At 38.3% G+C, this 23,371-nt stretch overlaps 1 protein-coding gene across 2 annotated transcripts in view; it reads right to left on the bottom strand.

Moving 5' to 3' along the window:
• Positions 1-23,371, bottom strand: part of ORC4 (origin recognition complex subunit 4) — a 79,829-nt gene that overhangs the window by 16,540 nt on the left and 39,918 nt on the right. For both annotated transcript variants that reach the window (XM_069066738.1, XM_069066739.1), the window contains 2 exons: positions 11,419-11,495; positions 11,050-11,140 (listed from right to left, as the gene is read on the bottom strand). In XM_069066738.1, the coding sequence (XP_068922839.1) occupies positions 11,050-11,140; positions 11,419-11,495 (168 nt within the window). The remainder of the gene's footprint in view (positions 1-11,049; positions 11,141-11,418; positions 11,496-23,371) is intronic.

Here is a 23,371-nt window from a genome sequence, read left to right as displayed (position 1 = left end):
GATTACACTTCAAGTTTAAACTCACTCTCATAGGGCCCTGTTTATACAAAGGGAGAATGTGACCTCAGCTGGAAGGGCTGGGGGAAGGTATTCAATCAATTGTTCTTGATATACCTTCTCAGGAAATTCTTTTTCTAAAAGACAACTGATGTCTCCTAGCTATTAATGAATAACACACTGGTTGGTGCTTGACATTAACTGGCACAGGAAACTTCAGGTCTTCAGTTACCACTAAAAGGCAGCAGTCAGCCATACTCTTTGAGGACTCAAACTGCCAATACCAGAAAAAATTGGGGAAATGCATCCAGAGGTGGTACACAAGAACACAACTCAACACCAAATAAAGCAGTATGGCAAAACATCTGTTAAATGCTATTAAATCTGGAAAATAACCATAGATCAATAGCTTCTATTATTAAGAAATTTTTTGTGTGTAACAAGCTTTCTTAGACATACTTAACAATGAAATTAGTAGGTAATACAGTTACTATGTGCAGTCTTAAGTAAGCTATAACTATAACTGAACCTATAACTTGACACTGATTTATGCACTAAGATCACTGGCTCTTATCTGTGATTCCATACAGTACCACTGCTGCTTTAAAAACGCAAAGTACAACTCTTAAAAAGACTTCTTTGAAGATTTTATTTTTACAGTTTTACTTTATTTTTGTCAGTGAGAGAAAATAACAATTCAATTGCAGCTTGATCTAAAATGGAAGCAGATTGATATGACTCATTTACTTTTCTATATTAGTATTCTGTTGTATGATTACAAAAGTTTAGTTTTATGTTTGAATTCTTTTACTAAAAATATCTTTTCAAAATGCATCCAAATTATATCTGTTAATATTGAAGTGTTCTAAGTTACTTTTATATATCCTAAAATTTAATAATCTGAGGATAAACCTTCTTTTGTAGAATTGCTAAAATGACAAAACTTTAAGGACATGTTCTATTTAGGAAAAGAATGTAGAGATATAGAGTGCAATTTTACTAATCAAAAAAAAAATATTGAAAATGACCTTAATATAAATCTATTTTCCTGTATCACACACATTTACTTATTTTTATTCTAGGTTAACTAATTTAAACATCTATCATGCAAAGCAGAAATGGTCTATTTTTTAATAAGTTTTTCTGAAGGTCTTCATACACATACACACAAACACGCATGTGTGTGTATATGTATATATATATAGATATCTATATATATACCTATATATAGATAGATATACCTATTCTGCTTACTCTGTAAATGTCAGTCAATAATATGTCAGGCACTGTGCTAAGTGCTGAGGATACAAAGAAATACAAAGAATATTTCCACAACCTCAACCTCAAGGAGTTCACAATCTAATGTAAGGGATAATATGCGAACAAATATGTGTGTGTGTGTGTGTGTGTGTGTGTGTGTGTGTGTTAGGAAAAAAAAGTCAACTGAGTACAATTAAAAGAGACTGGGAAAGCCTTCATGCAAAAGGTGGTATTTTAGCTAGGACTTCAAGGAACCAAGACAGAAATCAAAAGGCAGACATGAGGATGTAGAGAGCACACCCAGAATGGGAGACAGCTAGTAAAAATGTCTGGAATTTGGAGATTGAAGGTCTGGTTCAAGGAATAACAAAGAGGTTAGCATCACTAGATCAAAGAATATGTGGTGGGGAGTAAGGTGTAAGAAGATTGGAAAGGTAGGAATGTGTTTGTATGTGGGGGGGGGGGGGGGGGGGGGAAGAGGAAAATCGAAAAGTAGATGAAGGTCAGACGGGGGGGGGGGGGGGGGGGGGGGGGGAGGAAGAGGAAAAGCCAAAAATAGACAAAGGTGAGAAAGGAGAGGGGGAGAGGGATGCTAGGTTATGAAGGGCTTTAAAAGTCAAACAGGATTCTATATTTGAAACTGAAGTCAACAGGTAGTCAATGAAGTTTACTGAGCAGGAGGGTGACAGGGTCAGACTCCCACTTTAGGAAAAACACTCTGGTAGGCTGACTAGGTTGGGGGCAGTAAAGTTTGTTTAAATATGCTTTTTAAATAACTGAAGTATGGCTTTACCAAATAATAAATACACAGAGAATAACTTGTCTGTTACAGAGTTGAATTTCCAACTGAACTCAGGCTAGACTTTACTAGTATCATAATTCTACATCTGCTAAACAAGATTTTTCACACGACAAAATATTTGGTTCTTGATGCTCTACTCTCTCATTACCCCAGAACCTTCTTCTCAATGAAGAGATTCTATTCTCAGCTAACTAATAATTCTGAAATGATTCACTCAACACATATTTAAGGAATAAACTACCATGGGTTTAATATCATGAAACACTGTGGTAGATATAAGGACAAAATATTGATCCTTACTCTTGAGAGGCTTCAAACATTTGTTACAATTCAGCTTTATGTCCAGTAAAAAAAGAAAAACTGTCAGAAAAAATCTGAAGTTGAAAGAAACTTTAGAAATCATCAGGTACCTGAAATTCCATTGCTAGGAATACACCCTAAGAGAGAAACTGACAAAAAGAAAGACTCCATATACCCTAATTATTAAAGCTGCACTTTCTGTGGTATAATTTCTGTGGCATAGAAATGAAAACAAAGTACATGCCCTTTGGATGAGGAATGGCTAAACAAACTGTGGCAGATGAATATAATGGAATATTACTGCATTATAAGAAATGGCAGCCAAACTGAATGAAGAAAGGCATAAAAAGACCTAAAAAGCAATAAAGTAAAAAGTAAGCAGGGGTAGGAAAACAATATACACAATGATTACAACAACATAAATGAAAAGAACCACCATCAAACAACTGAAAATTAATACTGCAAAATTATAAACGAGCTTGCTCCAAAAGAAGAGATAAGAGAAAGTCACTCCCAGACTCTTTTGCAGGGCAGTGGTTGAGGAGGGAGAGAGTTCACATGTACAGAACACTGCAAAATGTCAGACTTTTCTGATATTAGAAAATTCAACCTGAGTTAAAATTGGAATCCCTGTAATTTCTATTTATTGGTTCTAATCACACCTTCTGAACTATACAGAGTATAAATCAGATCCCTCTTCCATTTGATAATGTTTATTTAAAATGCCATTTTATTTTTAGCTCCAAATTCTCTCCCTCCATCATTGAGAAGGAAAAAAAAACATGGCTCATTACCAATATGTATAGTCATGAAGAAGAAATTTTAAAAAAAGTCAAGGAAAAAGAGAAAATATGCTTAAAATCTGCACTCTGAGTCCATCTTTCTTTATCTGAAGACAATGTCTCATTAATCTTTCGGAACTACAGTTGGTCATTGTGTTCAGATTTCTTAAGCTTTTAGAGCTTACTGTCTTTTAAAAATTGTTGTTACTGTATAAACTGTTCTCCTAATTTAATCCACTTTGCATCACAGTTCATACAAGTCTTCCCATGTTTTTTCTCATAGCTTAACCTTCATCAATTCTTATAATCATCATCACATTCAAATAACATAACTAATTCAGCTATTCCCCAGTTGACAATTCTCTCACTTTCCAATTATTTGTTACTACAAAAAGACCTGCAATAAATAATTTTATATATAAATAATGCTATAAATAACTGTACGTAAGGGTCCTTTTCCTCTCTTTTGATCTCTTTGAGTTATATGCACTAGGTCAAAGGGACAGCATAGTAACATAGTCTTTTGAGCACAGTTCCAAACCTTCCCAGAATGGTAAGACCCGTTTTATGTGACATTTTAAGACAGTTATCAAGGCCCTCATCATTTTCTCTTTTGTGCACAAAAGATAACTTTCCAAGTTCCTTCAAATATTCCTCATACGACAAATTCTAGACCTCTAGTCACCCTATTCCTTCTCTTCTGCATCTGCTACAAGTTCCATTTTATTCTAAAAATGTGGATACTAAAACTAAGTACATTACTCTAAATGTGCTGTGACTAGTGAAAAGTACAATGAAACTTTTCATCCTCTGAGTTGAATTACTGTTCTTCAAAAAAATATGTGAACTATTCCCTTTCCTAAACTCCAGCCTACCACAGAGTGATCGGGTGCTGAACCGCTTGAGAAAGAAGAGAAAATGACCTGGACGCTGCTACACGACAGCCACTACTACTAGGACTGGGTGGGAAATTTTCATACTGTGAGCTTCAAAGAAACAGACTGACATTTGTAAAGGGAATGTCAGGAACTGACAATGAGAACAGGGAGTATTCCACCCACTTCCTATAGTACTAGTGTACCTGTATAAAGGTATAGCCAGTACCAAAAGAGTCAAGGATATAGTGTCAACAGCTCAAAGCCAGGTCTTGTCAAGCACTGGTTTATAGAAGGACTGAGAAAAAAGGACCAGGATGAAGGGAAGCTTACTCACTATGGAATGGGAATTCCAAAAGACACAGTGGAAGGCCTGGGTAAGATGAAAGTAGGCCATGGATGGGGTGGGGTTTAATAGAATAGGGAAGAAGGTATGAGTAGGAAAGCTTTCTCTTATAAAGCTGGAGAATGAATAATAAGCAAGGAAAGCGAGAACAGAACTGGAAATTGCGATGGGAGAGTTCTGCAGGTCACAGATCAAAAATAAAATTCAGCCTCTAAGATGTACTGGTGATAGGCAGAAAAAAGTACAAGGCATTAATAATCACTCTATTGTGCTCTTCCTGTGAGGGGATAAAATGGTGGGAAGGATGGGACCAGGAGCCATCCTGCTGACACAACTGGGCCTACATCTTGAAATATCACTGAGACTGAAGGTGCTATTGGCATGATTCTTTTCAAACCTCTTATACTTTAAAATCCCTCCTCTCTCAGCCAAGGACCTCACCTCTTACTTTTCTGGAAAAATTGATGCCATTCAATGAAAACTCACTCTTCTTCCCTTCTCTTCATCTCAAAACCTCTTAACATCATCCCCTACTTGCCTCTCTCTTCTTTTCCCCCACACTTCTGACAATAAAGAAGACCTTCTTCAGGGCGGCTAGGAGGAACAGTGAATAGAGCACCGGCCCTGCAGTCAGGAGGACCTCAGTTCAAATCTGGCCTCAGATACTTAACACAAAAATAAGCTGTGTGACCTTGGGCAAGTCACTTAACCCCAAATTGCCATCCAAAAAAGCAAAAAAAAAAAAAAGACCTTCTTGCCAAAGTCACATTCTCTACAAGTGCACGTGATCCTATTCCCTCTTGTCTCCTCCAGCAAACTGAAACTTCAATCATCTGCTCTGCCATGCCTCAATTTCTGGAATTTTCCTCCTGATTCTCCATAACTGCATTCCCACATGCTCAATCCATGTTTATAGATTTGGAACCACCTGGGCCTCTTCTTGATAGTCTCTTACATTATATAATCAAAATCAATTTTTAAGACTTGTTGATTCTACCTCAATATCTCTCATACTCAAATCTGTTTCTAATCACATATGACCAACCCAAATTTAGGCCCCTTATCACCTTTCAACTAGACCAGTTTTGCCAAAACAAAGAGAAAGAGAATTCTGAAGCCCCATATTGATTTAGAAAACTATAAATTAACTCTGTCTATGTTGTATTGTATTTTTATCCCCATTTACGTTTCAATCTGGCTCATGGGGTGAGTTTGACATATGTGATCTAATACTACTACCGAAGTGCCCAACTTGGTCTCCCTGCCTCTGATCTCTCTCCATTCCAATCCATCCTTTTCACAGCTGCAAAACTGATTTTCATAAATAAGTCACAAAGGGGAGGCTAGGTGGCAAAGTGAATAGAGCACCGGCCCTGGAGTCAGGAGGATGTGAGTTCAAGTCCAGCCTCAGACACTTAACATAAAAACTAGCCATGTGACCTTGGGCAAGTCACTTAACCCCAATTGTTCTCCAAAAAAAGGCAAAAAATAAAAATTAATTTAAAAAAAGTCACAAGTCTATGTCATTTCCATTCTCGAGAACTTCTGTGGTTCCCTATTGGCTTTCGGATAAAGTACAGACTCTTCAGTTTCACATTTAAAGGCCTTTGTCATTAGGTTGCAACCTTTTTCTAGACAGAATTCATATCACTTCTGTCATGGATATGCTTACATATGTTTCAGTCACATTAAAAATCCTTGGCCAAACACTGAAAGTAGTCAGGAAAATGAGTCTCTAAAACATAAAACAGAGAAATAGAACTAAAATTTCTCTTTTCTGTCACTTGGTAGTTACTGGGCTTCAGGGATATAAAATAAAACTTTACAAAAGAATCAAAAGATTATCTGAGGTAGCACAATAGCTCCACCTAGGAAAAAAGCTGACAATAACACTTTTTTTGGATCTCTGGAAAAACATATTCTGTTTCATATGACACATTTCACATCTCATGATGAGGCGGGGGTGTGGCAGAGGGACAATGGTAAAAGGAAAGGAGAAGAGAAAAAGCAGAGATATAAAAATAGGAGAACAATATCGAGACAAGAAAAAGATATTCTTTACTTACTGGGGAACAGCACCCTGAACTGTAAAGGGGAACAGAATAAGCATTTAGTGCCTATTACTGTGCTAAGCACAGTAAATAGATATTCACTCATATCCACATAATAAACTGGCTGAGTAAAGGTATTAAATTTAAGATATATGTTTATAGGATTTTTCAAAATATTTTTTCACCAATCCCATGAAGTTGGCAGGAGTATTATTATTGAAATTTTGTTAAATATAGGCCCATTAAGTAGTAGAACTAGAATTTGAACCCAGGCTTCCTAATCAGAAATCCACTATTTTTCTGTTACACTATGCTACTATTTTTGGCTTCTCACCAAACAGACAAATCTTTTGTAAGGTACTTTCTGAATTGCTCATACAGCATAATTTGTATATCCAAGAAGTCTAGAAACTAATAACAGGTGGATGAAAAACAAAACACAAACGAATTTCTTTCTGAACTTATTTTTCTACTATTCTAAAAGAAGTGAGCCTAACAAGTTAAGAGTATGCCTTATAGCTGAAAATAAAGGTGCTAAGGAATATGGGCCAAGAATAATGTGCTGAGTCTCCTGAACCACCGGCAAAAAGGAGGTAAAGTTGGAAGTCTTTTCTAATAAAGAAACTAAATCCTTATTACTCCAGAGAACACAGGGACAAGGAACCAGGAAACAGGTTTAGCTAAGTTAGCTTTGCCAAGTTAACAATAAGGAGAAATTATCCAGACCATCATATACACTGGAGATAAATCCAAGTTTTACGGGACAAAAGGTGGTGCTGGTTATTAGATGAATGAGATGAGATTTAGAATTGCAAATTTGTACACAGAGGGAGATTTTACAATATAAGTTTCCAAAATGTAAGAGCACCAGATCCCTCGTTTCCCCTGAACAAGTCACAACTAAACAGTAATAATGATAACTCACATTTATATAGTGTTTTAAAGGTTTATGTAGTACTTACTTCCTAAAATAAGTATTATTATCATATTACAAATACATAAAATGAAGCTCAGAGACATTAAGTGACTTGACCATAGTCACTTAGCTAATAAATGTCAAGAACCAGGATTCAAATCCAAAGCTCTAGATTTTATATCTAGATGCCACACCTCCCACAACAACACAAAGAAGTTTTTTATAGAGGATAAGTTACAAAGGCCCTAACTGTGGAGTGACATAATTGCAAGATATAGTTAGGACTTCTGCACGGCTCCCACTCCCACCTCCTCCAATTCATGTAAAAAATGACTCTACACAAACGTTTGGAGCTACAAAACCCACAAAATGACAAAAAGAAGCTAACCACCCCCTGAAGATAGTCCAGCAGGCTGGCAGGAAGGGGCCAGCACAATGAGCTCTGGGAGCCGAGCTGAGCCCCAAGTGAGCCAGAGATTTTAGCCTCAGGGCAGCCACAACCAGCTGCCAGCTGGATGGCCTTCGGATCACCAGCACCTATGACAGTTTTCAGAATTATCAACCCATAGATGACAAGGACAAAGTGTGAGGTCAGTGTACTGTGGACTTTGGGAAGAAGGAGTATGGTCCAGCCTTTGCCTCTGGAGGGAGAAGCAGCTGAGGTGTGGCGGCCCTGCAACTGCTGCCATGTGACTGCTTCAGAGCTCTTCCCTGCAAATTGTAGGGGGACCAAGCAACCAGTCTGAGGAGTAATCCCTCTTGCTTTAACCTGCTCAGATCTGGATCACAGTCTAGGGTAGAGGTCCTGGTAAACATGACCAGTGCGCCAGAGATTATGGAGGCTTCAGAGAGTGCAGGCAAGTAATAACTCTGGCAAATGAGAAAACCCCTATGATTGGGACAAAGCTCCCCTCTCTGGTAGCAGAGTTCTACTGTGGCAAAAAGCTTAAAAGTAAAGTAACTTGAGTGGAAATATGAGCAAGCAAAGGATGCAAAGCAAGCATAGCAACCCGACTTTACACATGTATTTTGGGGACAAAAAGGACCAAAGGAACAGGAGGAAGACAGTGAACTCCAAAGTCCTGCACCAAAAGCTTCCAAGAAAAATATGAGCTGGTTACAGGCCATATGAGAGTTTTAAAGGGATTTTGAAAACCAAATAAGAGAAGTAGAGGAAAAACTGGGAAGAGAAATGAGAACGATACAATAAAATTATGAAATGAGACTCAAAAATGTGAATGAAGAAAATAACACCTTAAAAAATAGACTAATTCAAATGGCAAAAGAGGCTCAGAAAGCCAATAAGGAGAAGAATTGCCTTAAAAAGCAAAATTTGCCAGATAGAAAAAGAATCTCAAAAGCTCAAATCATTCCTTCAGAATTAGACTGGAGCAAATGGAAGCTAGTGACTACTTGAGAAATCAAGATACTACTAAACAGATTCAAAAACATGAAAAAATAGAAGGCAATGTGAAATATCTCATGGGAAAAACCACTGACATGGAAAAAAGATCCAGGAGAAATAACTTAAAAATTATTGGACTGGGGCGGCCAGGTAGCACAGTGAGTAAGAGCACCGGCTCCAGTGTTGAGAACACCTGGAGATCGAATCCCGGGCTCAGACACTTAGCACCCACCCAGTAACACCTGGCCGTGTAACCTTGAGCAAGTTACTTAACCCCAATTGCTTAGGGGAGGCCAGGTGGCTCAGCGAGTAAGAGCACCGGCTCCAGTGTCGGGATGACCTGGATCAAATCTCGGCTCAGATACTCAGCACCACACCCAGAGATAATAACTGGCCGTGTAACCTTGAGCAAGTTACTTAACCCCAATTGCTTAAAAAAAAAATTTTTTTGGACTACCTAAAAGCCATGATCAAAGAAAGAACCTAGAAATCATCCTCCAAGAAATTCTCAAGGAAAACTGCCCTGATATCTTAGAACCAGAGGACAAAATAGAGGCTGAAAGAATCCACCGATCACCTCCTGAAAAAGATTGCAAAAACAAAACTCCTAGGAATATTATAGCCAGGTTCCAGAATTCCCAGATCAAGGAGAGAATATTACAAGTACTCAGGAAGAAACAATTTGAATATTGTAGAAACACAATCGGGATAACACTGGATCTGGCAGCTTCTACACTGAGGGATCGAAGGGCCTGGAATAGGATATTCCAGAGGGCAGAGGAGCTGGGATGAAAAACAAGAATCACCTACCCAACAAAACTGAATATCATCTTTCAGGGGAAAATATGGTCATTCAGTGGAATAGAGGACTTTCAAGCAGTCTTAATGAAAAAACCAGAGTTGAATAGAAAATCTGACATCCAGATACAAGAAGCAAGAGAAGCTTGAGAAGGTAAACAGGGAAAAGAAATCATAAGCCACTGATCGAAGTTGAACTATTAGCATTCCTACATGGAAAAACGATAATTGTAACTGATGAAACTTTTCTCAGTATGAAAGTAGTTGAATGAAATACATATGTCTATATCGGAGTGTATACGGGAGTATGAATACATATGTGAATGTATGTATATATGATTACAGGTATACATAGATAGAAGGCACAGGACCAATTTAATAGGAAGGGATGACACTTAAAAGGTGAAATTAAGAGGTGAGAGGAATATAATGAGAGGAGATGGGGAGAGACAGAATGGGGTAAACTATCTCATAAAGAAGAGGCAAGGGTAAAGGGTTACTAGGAGGGGAAGAATAGGAAGGCAAAAGAGAATGGGTCAACCTTATTTTCACTGAATTTGGCTTGGGGAGGGAATGAAATACACACTAAATAGGGTATCTCACCCTACAGGAGAGTAGGGGGAAGGGGATGAGAGGGGGGATGATGGAAGGGAGGGCAGGCTGGGGGGAGGGAAGTTGGAAGCACTCACGTTTGAAAAGGGATGGGATCAAAGTAGAGAATAGAACAAGTGGGTGGTGGGATAGGAGAGAGGGAAATATAGTCAGTCTTTTACAATACATCTACTATGCTAATGTTTTGCATTAGCTATACATGTACATTCTATACAGAACTGCTTATCTTCCCAGTAAGGGTGGGTGACAAAGGAGGAAGGGAATGAATCTGGAATTCAAAGTTTTAAAATCAAATGTTTAATATTATATATACATATATACTATTATTAGTACTATTTTACATGTAATTGGGAAAGAAGATATACAGGCACTGGGGCATAGAGATCCACCATGCCCTACTGAAAAAGTTTAATGGGGTATGGGAGAAGATATGGGAGAGAGCAGATTGGAGGAGGGGATATCCTGTGGGACTGCTATTCTGGGGTGGTGGGTAGGGGAAAAAACGGGGAGAAAATTTGTAACTCAGTATGTGGCGGAAATTAATGATGTAAATCATAAGTTAATAAAACATATGAAAAATGAAAAAAAAAAAGAAGAGAGTGAGAGGAGACTAAGTAAGGACACCTACTGGAGAAGGCCTTTTTGAGAAGTTTTCCTACAAAGGGCAGAAAAAAAATCAAGACAACAGTTGGCAAGGATGGAAGGATTGAGAGAAGTTATTTTTTTTTTCAGAATAGGAAAGACATAGGTGTGCTTGTAGGCAGTAGGAAAAAAGTCAGTAGAAGAAGTGATTGAAAAGAAGTGAAAGAGTAGGAATTCCTAAGGAGGCATTCTGTTGAAGAAGACAGGATGGTATGGAATAAATAAATGATAGAGGTTAAATTTTTAAAAAAATCAATTTTTACCATAGTTTTTCCTGATCCTCGGGGTCCAATAATTAGTGCAGAGTTACTTTCTCCATGGATAGCTGTTCGTTTTAGCAGCTCAATTAAGTGTCTGAAATTATAAAAGGTTTAAAAATGAAGACAGGACCTATCAAGCTCTAACAACCTTAAAGAAAATACCCCCACAAAAACTAAAACAAAAACACAACAATTTAAGTGGAAATGTAGTGATAATTTAAGCCTCAATACTTTAAATGCCAAGAAGAGGTAGGAGGAGCAGTATTTGTCAAAGTACGTTGGCAATGACCAAGATAAGAAAATCTCAATTTTGTTGCTCTAATGAAAAGTATAAATATGAGTCAAAAGTAAGATTATCAATACTCTTCTTACCTGTACTGTGCTTGAACTCCAAATAGGTGACCCTTTGGAATCTGGTGACAAAATCTTTCACGTAAAATTCTTTGTACCTACAAAATAGCAAGGAAAATTAAAATATATTTTGCCTGTAAACAAAACTTTGAAATGTACTGAGAAATGAGTGCCCAGAATTAGGTGCTATTAATTCCCATTTTTAAGCCTTGAACAAGTCAATAACCATTTATAAAGCTATTTCTTTAACTATAAGATAGTTAAATGATTGGAAAAATTACAGTTCTAACATTCTATGATCTACCTTATTCTTTCAAATCTACCTTGTCTCCAAAAAAAACCTCTTCCTAATAATCCCCTGCTAATAATAATAATTTTGTCCATTCATGGACCTGGAAAATAATTATTTTTGTTCTTTTTGGTGTTCTAAGAGATATATTAAGGAAGACCCTAAGGATACTCTAAGAAGGTAGGAGTACAAAGTAGTGAAACAAAAAAGAGAGAGAAACAACATTTTTTCTGCCCAAATATTATCAACCAAATGTGAATAGTGACACAGAGGTGGGCTATAAACTAATACTGGTTAAGTTAATCACTGCACTGCATATCTGACTTTGCTTTACAAATGCACCAGCATGCCAACCACGTCTATGAAACTGTAAAATATTTTGAAGGAATACTGTAGACTGTAATGGGAATGCAAATTTAAAGATCTTCCCTGCCCCTAGGCTAAAGTGCACCTGAAGCCTGGGGCGGGAGGCTTGTTTTTCAGTAGATACTTCTTGATTGGCCAGGGACATTCTCTGAGCCAGGAGAAGGCTATATAAGCCCTGATGTGAGGCTTTGTTTTGGGGGCTCACTTTGAGAAGTGTTCTGTGATTTGATCTGTATTCTGGGAAGCCATTGTCCAGGCCACCCCCCCCCCCCCCCCCCCCAAAACCCCCCAAGGAGAATTTTTTTTTTTTTTGGGGGGGGGGGGGGGGTTTTTTTTTGTTTTTGTGGTTTTTTTTTTTGGGGGCTCATTTTGGGAAGGTTTTTTTTTTTTTTCTTGGTATTCGGGGACGCCGTTCCCCCGCCCCCCCCCCCCCCCCCCGGCTTTGAAAAACCCAGATGTGGAAACCCAGATGTTGACTGGGTATGGATGTAATGGTTGGACAGTTTGGAAATCTGTCTACTTGATCTGTTTCTGTCTTGATAATTCTGCTTGTATACTTTGAAGTTCGGGGTCCTGACCTTATTCCCCTGAACAAGGTAAACGATATATGTCTGACTGATTAAAGTAAGCTTGTTAACCCATTTTGAGTTGCTTTCCTTTAACAAAGCAGATCCAAGAACCTGTGGTAGCAGCAAACCCTGAGGACGCCAGGGTGTTTGCTGCTACATAGACCTAAAACAAATCCAAAGGACTCATGATGGAAAATGCCATCCACATCCAGAGAGAATTATGGAGTCTGAATGCAGAATGAAGCAGAATATTTTCTTTTTTTTCTTTTTCCTTCTCATGATTTCTCCTATTTGTTAAAATTCTTCTACACAACATGACTAACAAAAAAAAGAAGATATGTTTTAATAGGAATGTATATGTATAGCTTATATCAGATTGCAGGCCATCTTGGAGAGGGAGGGGTGAAATTTAAAACTTATGGAAGTAAATATCGAAAACTGAAAATAAAATAATTAAATAAAAATTTTAAAAAAGAAAAAATTTTCTAACTGTAAAAAAAAAATTATGTTGTATCCTCATCCAATTTAAGTTGATCTAGATGAATGGCCATTCATCTAATATTCCATGCAATGAGGCCAAAGAAGTTCTATTTTGGTCGGAAGTAAAATGTTTTTTATTATATTCTAGTCACTACTATCACCACAAAAAACAAACAAACAAACAAACAAAAAAAACAAAACCAAAAACAGGCATTTGAAAAGAACAAGGAATTTCTAGGACTGAACAGTTGCCAGGGCACAAAAAGCATTTCCTGATAGTTGAGTACTCAATCCTGGCAGACAGTTTAACCAACTTTTTATGAGTCTTAACAATAGAGATGCTTATGTTACAGAATAAAACAAAGAACTTTAGAACTAGACTTAAAGGGGGCAGAGTGAAGATAGTGGTGTAGAAGCAGGAAAACTCCATGAGCTCCCTCCATAACCACCTCAAATACGTATAAAATATGACTCTAAACAAACTTTAGAGCTATAGAACCCACAAAAGTGACAGAGAGAAATCTCCCAATGAAGGCAGCCCATAAGGCCTACAGGAAGGGTCCATCACAGCATGCTGGGAGCTGAGCCCAGTCCCATGTGAGCCTGATGTTTTAGCCCCAGGCCTGTCCCAACCAACAGTGGCTGGAGCAAATTTCCAGAGAGTGGGTCACCAGAAGCTGTGGTGGGTTTCCAGAATTATCAACCCATAAATGCCAAAGAAAAAGTAAAAGGTCAGTGTGGAACTCTGCTGGAACTGGGGGGACAGAGGAGTGGGTCCTAACCCTGCCCCCTGGGGCAAGAAGTGGTGGAGTTGTGGTGGCCTGCTTCAGAGATCCTAGCCTACAGATTATAGGGGGAACCAAGCAACCATTCTAAGGGTAATTGCTCTTGCTTTAAAATGCTTGCATCTGGATCACTGTCCTGGGGTGTGTGACCAGGGTGCCAGAGCTTGTGGGGGCTTCAGAGAGGGCACCCAACTAATAGCTCCAACAGTTGCAAAATCCCCAGTGATTTGGGACAAAGCTCTTTCCTCTGGAAGCAGAGTTCTACTGTGGCAAAAAGCTCAAAAGTCAAATAATTGATTGACAACATGAGCAAGCAAAGGAAGCTAGCAAGCACAGCAGTCAAACCTTAGATTCCTTTTTTGGGGACAAAAAGGATCAAACTATGGAATGGGAGGAAGACAACAAAATTAGAACTCCTGCACCAACAGCTTCCAAGAGAAATATGAACTGGTGGCTACAGGCCATAGAGGAGCTTAAGAAGGATTTTAAAAACCAAGTAAGAGAAGTGGAGGAAAAACTGGGAAGAGAAATAATGAGAATGATGTAAGGAAATCATGAAAACTGTGTCAAGAAACTGACTGAAGAAAATAGACTAACTTAAATGGCAGAAGAGGCTCAAAAAGCCAATGAGGAGAAGAATGCCTTAAAAAGCCAAATTTGAATTTCCCAGATGGAAAAAGAATCTCAAAAGCTCACTGAAGAAAATCATTCCTTCAGAATTAGACTGGAGCAAATGGAAGCTAGTGACTTTATGAAAAATCAAGATACTATTAAACAGATCCAAACAAATGAAAAAATAGAAGGCAATGTGAAATATCTCATTGGAAAAACCACTAACCTAGAAAATAGATCCAGGAGAGATAATTTTAAAATTATTGGACTATCTTAAAGCCACGGTCAAAAAAGAACCTAGAAATCATCCTTCAAGAAATTCTCCAGAAAAATTACCCTGATAGTTTAGAACCAGAGGACAAAATAGAAATTGAAAGAATTCACCAATCACCTCTTGAAAAAGATCACAAGGGGCGTCCAGGTAGCACAGTCAATAAGAGCACCGGGCCCAGAGTTGGGATGACCTGGGATAGAATCCAGGCTCAGGCACTAAGTGCCCACCCAGAAACACCTGGCCGTGTAACCTTAAGCAAGTTACTTAATCCCAATTGCTTAGGAGTGGCCAGGTGGCTCAGTGAGTAAGAGTACCGGCCCAAGAACCAGGATGACCTGGGATCGAATCTGAGCTCTGATACTTAGCACCACACCCAGAAATAACTGGCCGTGTAACATTGAGCAAGTTATTTAACCCCAATTGCTTAAATAAAAAAAAAAAAAAGAAAAGAAAACTGCTAGGAATATCATAGCCAAATTCCTGAGTTCCCAGGTCAAGAAGAACATATTAAAGCTGTCTGGAAGAAACAATTTGAGCACTGTGGAAACACAATCAGGATAACACAGGATCTAGCAGTTTCTACATTAAGTGATCAAAGGGCTAGGACTATGATATTCCGGAGGTCAAAGGAGCTAGGATTAAAACCAAGATTCACCTCCCCAGCAAAACTGAGTATCATGTTTCAGGGGAAAATATGATCATTCAATGAAACAGAGGACTTTGAAGCATTCTTGATGAAAAAACCTGAGCTGAACAGAAAATATGACTTTCAAATACAAGAAGAAAGAGAAGCATGAGAAGGTAAATAGGGAAAAGAAATCATAAGGAACTTAAAGTTGAATTACTTACATTCCTAATGGAAAAATGATCATTGTAAATTATGAAATTTTTCTCAGTATGAAGATAGTTGAAGGGAATATAAATGTATAGATATGTATACATACATATGTCTATATTGGAGGGTATATGTGTGTATGAATACATGTGAGTGTGCGTATATATGTGTACAGACATACATAGACAGGGCACAGGATCAACTGAATAGGAAAGGATATTTAAAAAATAAAATTAAGAGGTGAGAGAGGAATATAATGAGAGGAGATAGGGAGAGAGAGAAGAGGGTAAATTATCTCACATAAAAGAAGTAAGACAAAACTATTACAATGGAGGGGAAGAACAGGAAGGCAAAAGGGAATGGTTAACCTTACTCTCATTGACTTTGGCTTAAGAAAGGAATAACATACACACTAAATTGGTTATCTTACCCTACAGGAAAGTAGGTGGAAAGGGGATAAGAGGGGGGGATGACAGAAGGGATGGCAGATTTGGGGAGAGGGTAGTTAGAAGCACACACTTTTGAAAAGGGACAGGGTCAGAGTAGAGAATAGAACAAGTGTGGTACAGGATAGGATGGAGGGAAATATTGTCAGTCTTTCACAATATATCCACTATGGAAATGTTTTGCATAACTATACATGTACAACCTATATTGAATTGCTTATATTCCCAGTAAGGGTGGGTAACAAGGGAAGAAGGGAAAGAATCTGGAATTCTAAGTTTTAAAATAAAATGTAAAAAAAATATTATTATTATTATTTTTTGTATGCACTGGGAAGTAAGATATACAGGCACTGGGCTATGGAGATCCATCTTGCCCTACTGGAAAGTTGGAGGGAGTATGGGGGAGGATATAGCAGACAGCAGATTGGGGGAGGGGGTATTCAGTGGGATCACTGTTTTGGGGTGGTGGGTAGGGGAAAGACAGGGAGAAAATTTGTAACTCAAAATCTTGTGGAAATGAATGTTGTAAACTAAAAATAAACATAAAATTAAAAAAAAAAGAACTAGACGACTTCAATCCCTCACCTTATGTAAAACTTTTCAAGTTTAAGTTATGATAAGGAGTTGAGGATAAGGGTATGCCCATCAGTGAATAAAAAAAAAATACTGAGAAAGTTTTTATTTTTTGCTTTTTGGAGGGGGGAATGCAGGGCAACTGGGCTTAAGTTACTTGCCCAAAGTCACAGGGCTAGTTTTGTGTTAAGTGTCTGAGGCAGGATTTGAACTCAGGTCCTCCTGACTCCAGGGCCACTGCTCTATTCACTTCGCCACCTAGCTACCCCCTGAGCAAGTTTTTAAACTAAAATTTATTAACTCATTTTTAAACCACCTAATTTTCTCAATATATCTACAATTCTCTTGCTCCCAGAGAAATATTCTTTTGTAACAAAAAATAAAAGGAAAAGAAAACTCAATTTAGCATAGTTAATTAGCATATAATCACAAACTCTGACATACCGTGTTTCCCCGATAATAAGACACTGTCTTATTATTTTTTTTGGACAGAAAAACACCAGAGGGCTTATTTTCAGGGGAGGGCTTATTTTAATGAACATTGACAGCAATTTTAATAAACAGGTAAATGTGAACAAAAAAATGTACCTTTATTCAATAAGCAAATCACTGGGGAAGAACAGGATGACATGCTCACTGCTGCAGCTCTGATCGGATGCAGCTCAGAGCGTGGCGTGCGTTTCACGGGGGGGGGGGGGAAACAGTGCATACATAGGGTACCGTAATGTAGCGTGTAGCACAGGGGATCACCTTCACTATAGTAGCAATCTCAATAGGGCTTATTTTCGAGGAATCTTACACAGTAAGGGGAGGGCTTATTTTCGGGATAGATAGGTCTTATTATCGGGGAAACACGGTAGTATGCAGACTTCCATACCCATAATCCCCCAATGGTAGGAAAGTACCTTTGTTTATCTCATTGGGTTTAAGTTTAGTCATTATAATTTCAAAGCATAAAGTTTTAATTATTTTGTTATTTTTTCCATATATGTTACTTAGCCATTGTGTATATACTATTTTCATGGTTCTAATTACTTAACTCTGCATCAATTGTTCATACAAATATTCCCATGCTTCTCTAAATTAAATCATATTAATTTTTTTCACAGTAGTATTCTGTTAAATTGATGTACTACAACTTGTGTAACTCTTCCCTCATGAATGGGGAAATGCTGTTTCCAGTTCTTTGCTCTATACAAAATTATGCCTTAAAAAAAAAAAATTAACTTCCTCTGGTTTCATACTTAGCAGTAGAATTTTTGACTCAAAGAATACAGACATTTTAGGTACTTTCTTTTCAATTTCAAATTTCTTTCCATGATGGCTACGGGTAAGTAATTTCTAATCAGTACATAATACCACCAGTACTTCTTCTTGGACACATTTCAGGAAAAAATTTATGACAGAGGTGTATCAATTATAGTAATTTAAAAGATCACGTTCATTTAATAAAAGGGACAGGGATAGGGACTCGGATAATAATAATAATAGGATGCATATAGCACTTTGAGCTTAGTTTCCAAACATCATCAAATTTTATTCTCACAACAACTCAGATAAGTAGGTACAATTATTATTCCTTTACAGATGAGGAAACTGCAGAAGAGGTTAAGTGATTTGCCCAGAATTACATAGCTAATTACATAGTCTATGGAACGATTTGAACTCAGTTCTTCTTGACTCCAAGTCCAGCACTTTACCCACCGTACCAAATGGCTGCCTCTCAATGACCCCAAGGATATGGAAGAGATCTGTAATTTGACTGGCACAAGCAAAGAAACTCCCTCCACCAATGCACATCAGCCCCTTGTCTGTAATATATAATCTTAGAGAACTGTCTAGAGTGCTGACAATTTTCCCAGGTTCACATACTCAGTACTTGTCAGAGGCAGGACTTCAATCCTGGTCAACCTGGCTTAGACCCTAGTTCTCTATTTACTGTGCCAGGACATACCAGTAAAAATTAGACCAATACAGGATATATCAACAACAATATATAGTTCAAACCTTGAAAAAATAAATATATTCCATATGAACTCTATGTTGTTTAAAGTCTGGATGAAAGGTTATGCAATATTAATGACTATGTCTCTTTCTGCCTCTGGCTAGTCTTTCCTCAACAACTGCCATTTAGATCCAAGATCTATCTTCCATATCACCCCCAATGCACACTAATCTTCATTCCTTCCCAGGGGATTCAATCTCCCTTCATCGGATCCTTACATTCTGTCCTTAGGAACAATTACCTCCTATGCTGGGTTAAAACAAAAAGTAAAAACTAAAACTCTTTCCTTGACCCTGATGTTCTTTTAGATATTATGCTATTTCATAATTTTCTTAGGCAAATTTCACCAAGTAGTTATCTACACCAGTTACTTTCATTTATAACTCAATTAGTTTTAATCCACCCTGCTACTAGCCTTGTGTCTCAACCATTCTATTAGAACCGTTCTCTAGGGTCACTAATAACTATTGAATATAACAAATATAACCATTTTTTTTCAGAGAACCCAGGACTTAAAGTTTAGAATTAGAAGAGGCCTTAGAAATCATATACTCCAATTCCCTTAATGTTGAGATCAGGAAACTAACTGAAGGCCAAAGATAAAACAAGTAGAAGGGCTGAGATTTGAAGTCAGATTCTTTGACTTTCACTCCAGGGCTCTTTTTAATTATGTCTCACCAGCCATTTTCCTCCTTGACTTTTCTATAGCACGAGATAACTGAAAAAAGGCATTCTCTTCCTCAGTTCAATCCAAAAAGCATTCATTATACACCAATCCTGTTCCAGGTTAAGTACTGAAGATACAATTAATAAAAAGAAATCAGTTCTTGTCCTCAACAAGCTGACAACGTAAAGGGGGGAATAAAGAAAAAAGAGGTAGAAAAGTGTTGTGTGTGGGGTAAACTGGCTATTTAATATCTGAGAAGAGAGAGAGAGAGAGAGAGAGAGAGAGAGAGAGAGAGAGAGAGAGAGAGAGAGAGAGAGAGAGAGAGAGAGTGAGAGTGCATGGGCGCTGAATTCCAAATCAGCATCAGACAATCTGCAGCTGAATGAAACTGGGCAAGTCATTCAAGGCTACCTGCTTCAGCTTCCTCAACTGTGAAATGAAGATCAATAATAATAATAGCATTTAACACTCAAGTCTGTTGTGAGTATCAAATGGTATAAGGTTTGTGAAGTGCTTAGCATATGGCCTCACACATAGCAGATACTTAAATAGTTGTTCCTTAAACATGAGTGTCTCTCAAAGCCCTGTCTTGGGCTCTCTTCTATTCTCAAACTATACTACCTCATTTGGTTTTCTCATTAGTTCCCTGGGGTTCAGTTGTCTCTATTCAAGCCCACACCCATTGGATTGATCTCTACCTCCAACTAATATCTCATGCCTGGACAACACCCTGCAGTGGCTTTTCTGCTTTAAGCCTCCTTCTTATATTGGTCTATCCCCCACTCAGCTCCCAAAGTGATAATGCTAAAGCACAAGTCCTTAAGAAACCCACACTACAGCTTAACATTGCCACAAGCTATCATGTTCTATCTCTTTTTCCCTTCAGTTAAACATCTTGAATAAGCTGTCTATGCTCAGAGCTTCCAATTTCTCTCCTCCCAATCTCTTCTAAATCCTCTGAAACTTGGCTTCTGATCTATCAAATGAAATTGCTCTCTCCTAAGTTTCCACTTTTTTCTTAAATGTCAAATGTAATTTTTCTCAATCTTCATCCTTCTGGAGCTTTCTGCAGCATCTGACACTATAGATCACCTTATCCTCCTGGATATTATTTCCCCTCTGAAGATTTTTTTTTTTAACATTACCTTATCTTGGTTCTCCTACCTCTATGACTACTCCTTATAAGTTTACGTTCCTGGGACTTTATTCATATCATGCCCAATATTATGGGTGTTTCCTAAGGTTCTGTTCTAAGCCCTCTTTTCTCTCTATACTCACTCAACGATATCTCAACCCTGAAAAGGGTTCAGTATTGTAAGACAAATAAACACAGCACACAGGGTGGCTGCTAGCTCAGGTTCATTCTTGATCTGGGCAGACAGAAAAGACACTAAGAAGGGGTTAATAATCTTTTTATTCTAGTCTAGTTTCTTAGAAGAGGATTGCTGATAATAGGAGGACAAATTCCTACATCATTCTTTTATCACCCTTCTCCCAGGGCAACTACTCCTTTGTCTTGATGGGGTCAGTCGAGACTGGCACAACTTGTGCATCCCCTAAATCCCCTTAGGCCTCAATGGGGGCCAGCTGAGGCAAACACAGATTCTCCCCAAGCCTTGATGGCAGCCATGCATTCAACCCTAAGGTTCCCCATTCATTGCTCAATGCCCACCTGCTTTAATAGGGCAACAGACAATGACGGCCTCACAAGTCTACATTACCCCATTCCCATATCTCATGACACAATAGCAGTGAATGTTTATATTATTTATCATTATATAATGCTGCACAAGTGTGGTGATGATTTTAACCATAGTTATGGGAACTCATATCTAATACCTGGGAACAAAATATTGTTATGGCTATAGATCCTGGAAAACTGAACTCTAATAACAAAGATCCACTTTAAACACACTAAAATTCTCCTTACTTACAAATATGAACTCTACAGAGATGAATCCCAGATCTATATGACAAGAATAATGTAACATACACACACATATGAGGCCTGATTTGAATTCATGCTTTCCTGACCCTAGGCAAGCATTCTATCTCCTGCATCATTTAGCTGCCCCCGACTACAATCATGAATCACTGTCAACTGGACATTTTAAACTAGATATCCTATAAGCAGATCTCTTACTCGATATGTCTAAAACAAAACTCATCTTTTACCCTTAAGTGAAGAATTCAACTCTACACTGTCCTCCTCTCTTGATTCCCTAGCCCCCTTATATCACCAATTATACCCAGTTAAGTGTTAGCCCAGGGATCACCCTCACCATTAGCCACCTAGCCACCTTCATTACTACACACATGCTACTGATTGAAGAGGAAAAAAATTCCACAACCTTGACTGGGCCCTCACTGCTGCTAGGCAATCGGTTCTATACCTTCCTGATCATCTTACTATCCTAGTCTCCTCATCTACTCCTCCAAAATCTTTTCATCCCTCCTCACACTTCTCTTGGAACACATACAGAAAAAAAACGCTTCATCTTCATCATAAGCTCCCTCTTTTCCTATCTTCATCTCACATCACACATACTTTCTTTCACCATCTCCTCCTTCACCTGTTTTACACAATGAGATGATGTTTCCTCCTTAACAAGGCTACCCCATTTACCTGATCAAGCAATCCAATTCCATCCTTCAACAGATTCCCCACTGTCACCCCCATTCTAGAACTTACTTTTTTCTTTAAATTTTATTAATATCCTTTGTCTTTACATCATCTTTCTTTCTTTCTTTTTTTTTGGAGGAGGGAAGGCAAGGCAATTGGGGTTAAGCGACTTACCTAAGGTCACAGTGCTAGTGAGTGTGTCAAGTGCCTTGAGGTTGGATTTGAACTCAGGTCCTTCTAACTCCAGGGTTGATGCTCTATTCACTGTGCCACTTAGCCGCCCCTAGCAATTACTTTCAATCTCTCCCTGTTACTGATTCCTTCCCCACTGCCTTGTCATCCTAAAAAAAAAACCCTCACTTGATACTTCTGATTCTGCTGTCATCCTATTTCTTTTCTGGCCATCATGGTTAAACTCCTGGAAAAGCCCAGCTAGATCCTCTACTTTCTCTCCTCTCATTCTCTTATTAACCTCTTGCAATCCAGCTTTCAGTCTTATTCCACTAAAGTCACTCTCTCCAAAGATGTCAATAATCTCTTAGTTGCCAAATCCAGTCTTTGACACTGTTGATCACTTTCTCCTCCTTGATACTCTCTACCCTCTAAATTTTTGGGACACCTCTCTCCTGGTTCTCTGCCTATATGACTGGTCCTTTAATGTATACCTTGTTAGATCCTGATCCAGATCATATTTTCTAGCCATAGTTGTTCCATGTGGTTCCGTCCCTCTCCTTTTCTCCCTTTTACTTTTTCACTTGGTGAACCCATCAGCTCCCAAAGTCTTAAATCTCTTTACCATGCCTCAACCCTGGATTGCTGCTAGAGATTGCTGTTTGGTCTGTCTGCCACAAGTCTCTGTTCAGCTCATTCTCTATTCAGCTGCTATAGTGATTTTCCTAAAACACAGGTCTAACCATATCATCTCCACACTCAACAAACTCCAGGGGTTCCCACTGACTTCTAATGTTGCTTATCAAAATGCTTTTAAAAAATGAATGTTCAGCAGATATTTTAAAGAACACGTCAAAAGGAAGGAGGCATGATGTCAAAAAGGGGTAATAAGGGGACCGCTAGGTGGCACAGTGAATAGAGCACAGGCCCTGGAGTCAGGAGGAGCTGAGTTCAAATTTGACCTCAGACACTTCACACAAAAAACTAGCCGTGTGACCTTGGGCAAGTCACTTAACCCCAATTGCAATCCAAAAAGCAAAAAACAAAAACAAAAATATTCAAAATAGAATTTACCTCATATTCTAATTTCCCAATTACCGTAGAGGGCAATACCATCCTCCCAGTCATTCAGGCTCCCAAACTAGGTCACTTGTCTCCTCGTTATCTATCAACACTTGATCTTGACCCCATATGCAATATTACCAAGGCCTATTAATTTCACCTTTTCAACATTTCTCAAATATGCACCCATTTCTCTTGATATTTCCCCCATATTCTT

Source organism: Petaurus breviceps, unplaced genomic scaffold (genome assembly GCF_028583685.1).
Source record: "Petaurus breviceps papuanus isolate PSGF00001 unplaced genomic scaffold, PetGlider_PUasm1.0 90723, whole genome shotgun sequence".
NCBI classification, from domain to species: Eukaryota; Metazoa; Chordata; class Mammalia; order Diprotodontia; family Petauridae; genus Petaurus; species Petaurus breviceps.
The sequence above is the reverse complement of the archived record's forward strand: the minus strand, read 5'-3'. Positions and strand labels throughout refer to the sequence as shown.